This window comes from Triticum dicoccoides, chromosome 3B (assembly GCF_002162155.2).
Source record: "Triticum dicoccoides isolate Atlit2015 ecotype Zavitan chromosome 3B, WEW_v2.0, whole genome shotgun sequence".
NCBI classification, from domain to species: Eukaryota; Viridiplantae; Streptophyta; class Magnoliopsida; order Poales; family Poaceae; genus Triticum; species Triticum dicoccoides.
Window position 1 is genome coordinate 129,214,863 of NC_041385.1, and position 11,303 is coordinate 129,226,165.

Here is an 11,303-nt window from a genome sequence, read left to right on the forward strand (position 1 = left end):
TTCAAGAACAAAGTGTTAACCGAGAAGACAAGGCCCCGGCAAGAGAAGCTTGCCGGGAAGGACAAGACCCCGGCAAGAGGAGCTTTCCGGGAAGGCCAACCAAGGCACTTCAGAAAACTTGCCGCGACGCTCCGCGCGTCCCGTCAAGACCCGACGAGCGGCAAGCTTGCAGGTGCGACAAGATAACGACCGTGGCAAGGTGCTTGCCACAGCGAGGCCACCACTCTGCGCCCACGCTCCAGCGCATCCGACGACGTGTCGCTGCAGGATCGCTCCTAGTGCACGTGGCGGGTAGCTGTGCAGCCAAGCGGTGCGAGGTGGCAAGAGAAGATGACGAAGAGGCCATCATGGCGATCAGTGGCGCCCCTAACGGTCGCTTCCTGCACTGTTCGGGTGACCGGACGGGCATTAAATGCCCTTGTCCCCTGCCGTCAGAGTTAGGTAGGGGGCACTGTTGATAGCGGTTGTACCAACCCGCGTTTTTACTTTTCTACCCCTCTCTCTGCATTGCCACCTGTCGGTGACCCCTTTAGACTATAAAAAGGAGGCCCTCGCGCACGTAGAGGGGGTTCGACTCATTCGAGACTACAGCATACCCACGCTTCCGAGCAAGAACAGAATAGAAACACAAAGCAGCAGTAGGAGTTTTATCTCTCCGGAGAGCTCCGAAGCTGGGTAAAATCCCTCGCCTGCTTGACCTCGATCTGCTCTTTGTGCGCCCTCCGCTCCCTTGCCGGACCGAAAAGGGGCCCTGCCCCATAGGTGTTCGTTTCCCCACGACATCATCCATATATGCTTCCACACTTGAACTAATATCATCATAAACACACCTAAATCATGCGTTGGAAAGTTGTGCCTGCATTTTTTAGACTAAATAGCATCATGATGTATCATAAACACACGAAAGGGGTTATGAAGGCCGTTTTTATTTCATCAGGCTCATACATTCTGATCTGATGGTACCCTAAGTACACATCAAGAAAACAAAGTCTCTCGCAACCAACAGTGGAGTCTGCTATCTGGTCAATATGAGGAAGGGGAAAATGATCCTTTGGATAGACCCTAGTCAAATGCGTCTACAAGAGTATAGGAAACGAAATTGCAAAGACATGCAAGTGAAAGTAACAAGGTAGATTTAGAGAGATGCAAACACTGGTTAATTCGGTAAAGATTTTTCCCGTGGTTGTAATAAACTTAAGACCATGTGTGCGTGAACCTAAAGGGTCCAGCACATAAGGGAAGGAACCTACTCGGTCGAGGCTACATTTTGCTACTTGGATATGATACGATTAGGACTTGGGCCACGTGCCGAGTAAACTATGGGCTTCATACCTCTAGTGGGCCTTAACTCATTATCCCACGATGACACTTCTATATAAGTGAAGGTATGATGCTCAGTTAAGGGTGGTTGTAACTACATTGGCTAGGTTATACATGTTACATATTCTAGCCACCTCCACTCGCCCCAGTCATGCAAATGAGCCTACCAGTCCATCTCTCAAAGTTCGATATACACGCAAGGATATCTCTAGAGGCAGTGCACTTGCACCACACTAAAAAATTGCTTGAGGGATTCCATGTTTGGTTGTTCAAGGGAATTGACTGGAGGATATGAATCGAACGAACAACACTCTCCTCTGAACAACACTCTACTCAAATTATACTTCCACTATGAGGATTGAGTGTCTAGTGGTAATCTCGTGATCTATCTCCCGAGCATTCTCTCGGGTGTTCTATGCAGAAGGAATTATTTACTATCCAAGCATTGCATGCTACATAGCCCAATAGAGGGGATCTTGGATATCATGAGGGCCATGTTGTCAACACCTTGCGCCGAATCTATCATTATTTTAAGACAATTTTAAGTTTGAACAACCAATCAATAGTTTTATCAAGTAAAACATGCTCAATAGTAAATTTGTTATGACTAACCCATAAATACAAGGAAATAGCAGAAAAAATAACCCAACATAGCCGTCTTGAATTGCCAGATAAAGGAGCAGGACAAGAAAACCAATTCTGAAAGTTCAATGGGTCCCAATTTTCACTGAGCCACAAGCGAACACAACTATAAAAAACATAGCCATGGTATAGGTAAAAAAATGTGCTCCACATTCTCAATCTCTCCATAAAGAATGCAAGCTTCATTTGCCAATCCTTGTCAACTTACCTAGCTCTAATGGTTCTCCCTTCAAAAGCGTGGTTAATTCATAAATTTAATGGGAAAACGATTAACATAGCAGATAACCATCTATGAGTTTGATAGTTACATAAGGAAATAACAAATACAAACATATTCAAATATATATTGTTCTATCTTTTACACCCACACAATATTTTCCAATCTTATAAAATTTTATTCATCATTTTATTTCTAAAAGTAAAGAAACCATAATATCTTTTCCACCTGGGATAGAACATCTGCCTTCATCCATTTTGGCACTCATAGTTCAACTTTGTAGCTTGTTCTTCCTTGCTTTGCTATGGAAACTCATGTGACCACCAAAGGCTTGAGATGAGTTGAAGGTGAGATTGCAAATGCTGCATCTATACTTACATGAACTCATAGTATTATGCACAATACCACTATTAGTAATGCCATTTGGTACACCCATAGGAGTCTTGTCTTCTTTGGGGCCATGTGAGGATGTGGCGAATGGAGCAAGAGGGGTAGGCACAACATAAGTAGCATCACGGGTTAGCGTCCCATGTGGTATATTTTGTGGACCCTGTATAATAATTGGTGAGTGGTGACAAAATATACAATACAAACAGATTTGATGGTAATAAGTTTACCTTGTAGACTCTCCTGGTTGGGATCTCAAAGATCGGACCACCATCTATTGCTCCAATAGTATTAAGGTGGGCATTGACAACTACAATGGGATCTCCTTGGAGTAAGGATGTAACTGATGGAGACTCCATGGAAAACGTCCTCCTCTGATCCGATGAACTAAAGTAGTTCCTAATAGGGTTTGACAGGAAATCTTGGTGCGAGAATATTTCTGGCGGGTTCTCAAAGATTTCCCTATGGTTGGGCTGAGAAGTAAGGGTATTGACCCTAGTTGAAGGAGTAAACTTTGCATTAGGCAACTGTGGAGGTAGTGATGATAGTGATACACTGGTTTGATATGGCATGATGGAACAATCTTTGATTGATGGCATGGTAACTACATGTGGTGCATCAATGGTAGGTGGGGTGTTCCATACCCAAGTTGAATCTGATGGTGTGGAATTCGGGGGAAAAAAATCACTCAAAATCGACATGATCGCTCTGCCTCTCGGTGCATCATGCAAGGGAGAAATGTTGGCCTCACTTTCACTAGATCTAACTTTGTTAGGATAGGAGCCATTAGGATCCATAGCTCCTAGTAAAATCAAGAACTTTTCAGCAAAGGTATGGAAAGTAGAGATGTATATGGTATGATAGTATTCGTTTCTTAGGAGGGATGCTACATGAGGTGATATTAGGTGTATATATAGGAATCTTGCGTATCTATGAACATGCATGCCTTCATGTATTATTCAATTGTCTCATTAACTAAAATATTTGAACTTTAATCACCAGCATTCATACAATATCTAAGAGATATGGGTGGTAAATTATTCTAATAATTCATGATATATTCTAGGATATCTTATTGGTAAATTAGTAATGGGCATGGGCTGGGTTGGCCCGCCGGGTCGCTTGCTGACCCAAAAATTTGAGGCCAATGGGTCATGTTGGTCGGTCTCAAACATGATTGGGGTCAACAGAGCCGGCCCCTGGTGACCCGCTGGGTCAACCTGGTCAGCCCACCTTATAGTCTTATATCTCACATTAGTTGCAATCTCCGTCACGTTGGCATTGTCGTACAACCTGATTTTGTGACGCAGTCTGTCAGATAATTTCCGGCAAATGCGCGCCTATATGAACAACAAAATTGTCTAGGTATATTTAGGAAAGATGTGCACATACTAACCACAAGCAGACGACTTGATTTTTTCTATTAACCACATATTAGAAATCTTATCAATTCTTACACTAGTCGGATTCCATTTAAACCATGCGTCATTTTAACACCTTGTTTGTCCACAAGGCAATGTAAAGCAAGAATTTGGGTCGACCCAAAATACCCATTGGGACAACAAGGCCACTGCCTATTTTTTATGCGGGTTGACCTGTGGCCTCTCAAATTGGGCTTGGGGTGAATCCAAGGCTAGGTTCGGGTCAGCCCATTCCCATCCTAATGGTAAATTCAATAATGCAATCTTCTACATAAAAGTTGGTATTTATTCCTCTGGAAAAAACTATTGAATGATACATGGTATTATTATAGAAACATGAGTCCCTCGATCTTGGATGAAAAAACATTACCAATGCTGCTATGAAATAAAATGTGTCTTCTTAAACTAGTGATGATTGTCTCAACTTATTGTCTCAAATTTCAAGCATTTCTTATTTAACTTCCTAGACTGGCACCCTGGGTCCAAACTAGCTACTACTAGCATTTCTTATTCACTCAGAAGCACAATATCAAGGTTCCGAGACCAACTATGACACACGGAAGTAGTAGAAACTGAACTGGGGCTTTAAACCAACAATCTTATAAATCTACAGATTAATAACACGTAATCCTGATAGAAGGAAGAGAAAACCTAGTTCCTAAACCCCGTAGGAAAGATAAGATGACTCAGATCAGAAGGGCATAAGGTGTAAGGAGTAAAAAGAGCCTTGCGTTCCCATCCACAATCAATTCCCTTATATAAATAAAGAATTTCTAGACTCAACTTTGACCAGTTTGGCTTGGTAATCCTACAGGCAGTCAGGCTCTGATACCAAAGCTGTCAGGAACCCAATCCTAAGACACCGATCTAGCATATAACACATCATATCACTTTGCGGCCTCACGCACGGTATTCCCACGGGTGCCCCCTTACCTGGCCCGGGACCGTTTGCACCTTTTGTCTCACGTATATGATAGTGCCGCTAGCATCCATATGACAAAGAACCCGGGCTGACATGACTAGTCGTGGACCCAAAGTGGCGCTAACTTACAGGGACAAGCATATATGACACAACAATGAACGTGTCGATTGACAACATATGAACCCAAGTCGTAGCAAGCTACATGGACTTAAAGGAACAACCTGTGACATTTCCCCGAAGGGACAGACACAGGAACGAAGGACACATGCCGGCCAGCCTAAGTGTTCTGGAGTAGTAGCAAGCTACCATGGCTCAGTGGAAGCACTAGGAGACATTTCCCGGTAAGAGAGGCTACCAAGGATGAACAACTAGGTTGTCAGATCCCACACATACCAAGCACTTCAAAACATACACACAATATGCTCGATATGTGCAAATACAACATGGCATCACAACAAGACTCTACAACTCAGAGTATTTATTCATTAGGCTCCGAGGAGCGAGATATTACAAACATGGGTCTCATGACCCAACATTCAGAGCATACAAGTCCAAACACAACCAGAAACTTACATATCTGAGTACAGACAACTACAAATGAAAAGGCTGAGAAGCCTGACTATCTACTAGATCCTGCCGAGGGCACAAGATCGTAGCTGAGGTAACAAGCTAAGCGTCGAAGTCCACGCGGAACTACTAGTGAGACTGGAGTCTCTCTACAAAACATAAATTAAGCAAACGTGAGTACAAATGTACCCAGCAAGACTTACATCAGAACTAACTACATATGCATCAGTATCAACAAAGGGGATCGTGGGGTTTAACAACAGCAAGCCATCTTTGACTCGGTGGCTATCCTAAATTGCGACTGCAAGCAACACTTTTGAGGTGGCACACACGAGTCCACATATTCACCATATCAATAAACCACTACGGATCCACTCCCGTCTCCCTACGATAATGCCACCCATAGCACTCACGCTTATCTTGTGCATTTTAGAGTATCCACTTTCACTTGTCTATGAACTGTATAGGCAACCCAGAGGTCCTTTACCGCAGACGTGGCTATTCGAATAGATCATTTATAACCCTGCAGGGGTGTACTTCTTCACACATGTTTCCATAACTTAGCGTCTACACACGACATGTGCTCGGCAGACTTCAAGCGAAAGGTGACGTGGGTGTAGCATGACCTGACTAACCACACAAGTCTCTAGTCCAGGTTTATCACCTATTCAGGTTCCATCCATAGGGAGTCCGGCCGAGGTTTCCACATACGGCCCCGAACGATGTGTACAGGGTTCCGCGACACCAAACGGGCGTCCGGCATACCCGGCCACGTGCCTACCGCATCACAGCCCACCCCTCGGGTCAGCACTGCGCACGGCCTCCAGCATACTACAAACACCAAGAACTACTTGCAACTCCTGGACAAAGGACATGGGCGGTTAATAAGTCGAGCGGGGTCATATTTCAGGGCCCAACGTGTGGTAGTAGTTGTTTCATGGATCACAAACACAGAACTCAGTTCCTGAGGACGGCTTCAATGAGACAACCCACCATGTACTCCTACATGGCCTCTCACCGCTACCTTTACCAAATCGTATTCACACACTTAGCTCACACACGGTAGGACATGTTCACCACTTTCCAATTCATTCTTGATGAATCAGACCTGACCCAACTCTAAGCAGTAGCAGGCATGACAAACAAGCATGGATGAGTAGGCACATCAGGGCTCGAAAAACTCCTACTCATGCTAGTGGGTTTCATCTATTTAATGTGGCAATGACAAGTCATGCAAAGGAGAAGGGGTTCAACTACCGCAGCAAGTAACAGATGAATCATTGTTGTCCTAATGCAGTAAAAGAGAGAAAGAGTGAGAGAGTGGGATTCTATTGGAATGAACAAGGGGGTTTTGCTTGCATGGCACTTCTGAAGATAGTATAGCTCTTCATCGGTGTCATCGAACTCATCGTCGGTACGTCGTCTACTGAGAGGGGGCAAACACCAGCAAACAAGGAAGAACACAATCATTTCAATGCACAATATGATGCACAATCATGACATGGCAATATGCTGTGGTTTGAGCTAATGCAACTAGCAACAAGTTAAATGAAGTTGGTTTGAATCCAAGATTCAAATTCAAACTCCATATGTGAAGATTTAAATGCCATTTATATGATTTGGCCTAAACAGCAGCCATAAGTTGTTCTAACATGCATGAAACTAGTACAGATGGATAGATTGGATTTTTCTGATCATTTTTCATATATAATTTATCTTATTTGGAGTTATAGATTAATTTCTATGAATTTTAGAAGTTTTGGGCATTTTTTGAATTTCCTGAATAATAATATATCCAGAAAATGTATTACCGCATCAGCATTAGGTCATGCTAGCAGGTCAACTAGCGCCGTCCAGGTCAAACCTGACCAGTGGGGCCCACTGGTCAGTGACTAAACTAATCGACCTAAGTTAATAGCTCTAAACTAATACTAAACTAGACTAGTTAAAGCCATGGGCCCACATATCAGTATTTAACAGGGCTAATTAAGTTAGTTAGCACTTAACCTAAATTAGTAGGGGCCTGGGCCCACTTGTCGGTGACCCTGGGGAAGTCAAACATGGTCAAACCCCGAGTCAGCAGGGTCAAACCCGCTGGCGGCGCGGCTCGGAAATCGCCCGCAGGGCACGGACGAGGCCGTTCTTGGGCTTGTTGGAGAGCTCTCGTAGGCGCGCGTCGAGCGTTGGTGGCAGCCGTGCCTATGGTGGCCGGAGCCAACGACGGCGAGTTCTAAGGCGGCGGCCGAAGTTTAGGGAGCACGACAGGAGGCAAGGAGGGGTGCTACGGCCTCCTGGGGGTGCACTGAGCATGGCTATGTGCTCGGTTGCAGCTCTAGGCAACGGTGGCCATGGGGGGGACATGGCCGGCGGTGAAGAGCTCTCGGCTCCAACGGGCATCGGTGTTAGAGGAAGAAAACAAACCAGGGGAGAGGGGGGATCGACATAGGAGCTCACAGCGGGTGCAGCGGTGGCCTGGGCAAGCTCGGGGAGGCACCGGAGCGAGCGGAGCATCGAGGGGGATCTCCTATGGCTGGCGATGGAAACGGAGATGGTGGCGTCACTTCAGGCGTCCCGCAAGTGCATGCTTCGTCTTGGAGTCCCACGACGTCGAGGAGGAGCCTATGGACAGCACAGAGAGGCGGGGTGGTGGCTCTGGCCACGGCTGCGACGAGCTCCACTCGGTGGTCGCATGCAAGAGAGCCAGAGGAGGGGAGAGGAAGCAGCGAGTGAGGGAGAGGGGCGACGGGTCATGAGGCTTCTCCGGACGCGGTCAGGACGAGGAGGAGAAGCAGGAGGTGGAATCAGGAGGTGGCCGCGGCTCCGTTGTGCGTGTGCCATGCATAGTGCTAGTAGGCGCGAGGAAGACCACAGGAGGAAGTGGTCTGGTGGGCTGGGCCGGCCACTCGGGCCGCACAGGTGAGTTGGCCTAGGTAAGTTTCTGTTCTTTCCATTTATTTCTCTTTTCTATTATTCTATAACTTGATGGCTTTATTAAAAATACTTAGACACTTCCAAAAATCATGAAACTGCTCATGACCACTATTGGAAATATATCCTATAGTAAACATTTCAGTTTATGATTATTTAGGCATTTAAAATATTCTATAGCATTTAAATGCCCAAATGCAAATACTATATGATTTAATTCAGTGACCCTCTGTTGTCCTAGAAAAGTGTGCACCATTTTTGTCAGAAGTTCTAGGCCAAGGCAAAGATGATGAACATTTTAGAAGGCATTTGGGGTTCAGTGAAAATGATTTTATTTGGACCCTAGATGAATTAAGTGGGTGTTGGGGCTTTCTATCATCCCCATTTCAAATTCATTTGAATTGTAAACATGATGGCATGAGAATCAAGCAAAGACAACAGGGGCTGAGCTAGGGCTGTGATAGATTCGCCTTACCTAAACAGGCTGAGTCTGTGCAAGGAGATCACTTGGCTGAGCTGACATCATAAAGCCCATCTGTCTAACCTAGGCAAGGACGTCGACCCGATCGGACCGATATCGGGCAATCAAAGCGGGTGATTGCAACAGCACCATCGAGATAGCTTCATTGCATAGTAGTAAATCATGTACTAATTAACCATCATCATCATGACATTATATTACAACATGGCTCATATACTTTTGTACCTTATCGATGCGGCCCACTGATAGGTCTCCAACGTATCTATAATTTTTGCTTGTTCCATGTTGTTATATTATCATTCTTGGATGTTTTACAATCATTTTATAGCAACTTTATATAATTTTTTGGGACTAACCTATTGACATTTGTAGTGCTAGTTGTTGTTTTTTGCTTGTTTTTTACTTCGCAGAAAATCAATACCAAAAGGAGTCCAAACGCAGTGAAACTTTTTTGAGATTTTTTCTAGACCAGAAGACACCTGTTGGGCCAAAGAAGTATGAGAGGGGGGCTTCGAGGGGAGCACAACCCACCTGGGCGTGCCTGGGGGGCCAGGCACGCCCTGGTGGGTTGTGCCCACCTCGACCGCCTCCTGCACCACCTCTTTGCTTTATAAATACCCCGAAAATCTAAAACCCTAGGGGAGTCGACGAAACACAATTCCAGCCGCCGCAAGTTCCAGAACCACCAGATCCAATCTAGACACCATCACGGAGGGCTTCATCATCCTCATTGGTGCCTCTCCGATGATGCGTGCGTAGTTCATTGTAGACCTACTGGTCCGTAGGCAGTAGCTAGATGGCTTCCTCTATCTCTTTTGATTCTCAATGCAATGGTCTCTTGGAGATCTATTTGATGTAACTCTTTTTGTGGTGTGTTTGTTGGGATCCAATGAACTTTGAGTTTATGATCAGATCTATTTTATCCATGAAAGTTATTTGAGCTTTGATCCCTTATATGCATGGTTACTTCTAGCCTCGTATTTCTTCTTCGAATATTTGGTTTAGTTAGGCCGACTAGATCAATTTTTCTTGCCATGGGAAGAGGTGCTTTGTGATGGGTTCGATCAAGCAGGGTTCTTTCCTAGTGACAGAAGGGGCAGCAAGACACATATTGATCATTGCCATTAAGGATAACAAGATGGGGTCTATTCCTATATGAATAGATGTTGTCTACATCATGTCATCGTTCTTATTGCATTAGTCTGTTTTTCCATGAACTTAATACACTAGATGCATGCTGGATAGCGGTCGATGTATGGAGTAATAGTAGTAGATGCAGGTAGGAGTCGGTCTACTAATCTTGGATGTGATGCCTATATAATGATCATTGTCTGGATATCGATCGTCATAATTATTTGAAGTTCTATCAATTGCCCAACAGTAATTTGTTTACCAGCCGTATGCTAATTTTCTCGAGAGAAGCCATTAGTGAAATCTATGACCCCTCGGTCTATTCTTTATCATATTTGCTTTCCGATCTATTATGCCACTTTTATTTTCAGATCTATTATTCCAAAAACCAAAAAATACATTGCTGCAATTTTTTTGTTATTATTTTATTTTGCTTTTCTGCGAGATCTATTTATCCAATCTACTACAAACCAATTTATCTTTTACCCGGGAGGGGTTGACAACCCCTCCTAAGCGCCGGGTTGCAAATATTTGTTCTTTGTGTGCAGGTACCGTTTACATAGTGTTTCTTGGTTCTCCTACTGGTTTGATAACCTTGTTCTCATCACTGAGGGAAATACACCTACCGTGGTGTGCTGCATCATCCCTTCCTCTTTGAGGAAAATACTGACGTGGACACGAGCCATCATCCACCACCATGATCTCCACCACCATGCCCTCCACCATTGTGCCCTCCACCATTGTGCATTTGATCGCCGCCCATGAAGATCGTTAGAGTGTGATGATGGATGGCCTCATCCACTGGGATTTCAGTCCTGGTCTTTGCGGTTGCAGAACAGGTTCGTGTCGTTTTGGATCTACAGTGCACTAATCTCCATCCTATTCCTCCAAGAAACTTTTCTTTGTGTCTTCTTTCTCTTCTTCCTCCTCCCCCCACCCAGTGTCATCAGTTGGCCTTGCAGTACAATGTTGTATCGATGGCATTGCCTCTTGTTTCAATGTGACTCAGCTTCATGATCGTTCATTTTGGTTCTCGACGGCGTCCAAAAAAGTGGGACATTTCAGCTATGGTCTTAGAGACATGATCTAGTTGGATTTCATTTTTAATTTCATCTTATTTTGTCCACCTCATCTCTAGAATAACACTGATTCAAATGGGTTTAAAAATTGGGAGTTGCAACTTGTGAGCTACGTTGGGATTTTCTCCGAAGAGGAAGGGTGGATCCGTCCAATAGATATAAGTATTTATCTCAGTGAGAACCAAGGTTATGGAACCAATACGAGAAT

At 44.5% G+C, this 11,303-nt stretch overlaps 1 protein-coding gene across 1 annotated transcript; it reads right to left on the reverse strand.

Annotated features, from left to right (window-relative positions):
• Positions 1-2,318: 2,318 nt before the first annotated feature.
• Positions 2,319-3,429, reverse strand: LOC119280972. The gene is made up of 2 exons (XM_037561638.1): positions 2,797-3,429; positions 2,319-2,729 (listed from the first exon to the last, which is right to left on the reverse strand). The coding sequence occupies exons 1-2, from the start codon at positions 3,361-3,363 to the stop codon at positions 2,451-2,453; spliced, it is 846 nt and encodes a 281-aa protein (XP_037417535.1). The 5' UTR covers positions 3,364-3,429; the 3' UTR covers positions 2,319-2,450.
• Positions 3,430-11,303: the final 7,874 nt, after the last annotated feature.

Bases quoted from the DNA above. Each gene is read 5' to 3' on its own strand.
- LOC119280972 (XM_037561638.1), bottom strand. From the start codon at position 3,363: ATGGATCCTAATGGCTCCTATCCTAACAAAGTTAGATCTAGTGAAAGT. The intron at 2,730-2,796 runs GTAAACTTATTA...ATTATTATACAG, and splicing joins CAACCAGGAGAGTCTACAAG to GGTCCACAAAATATACCACA.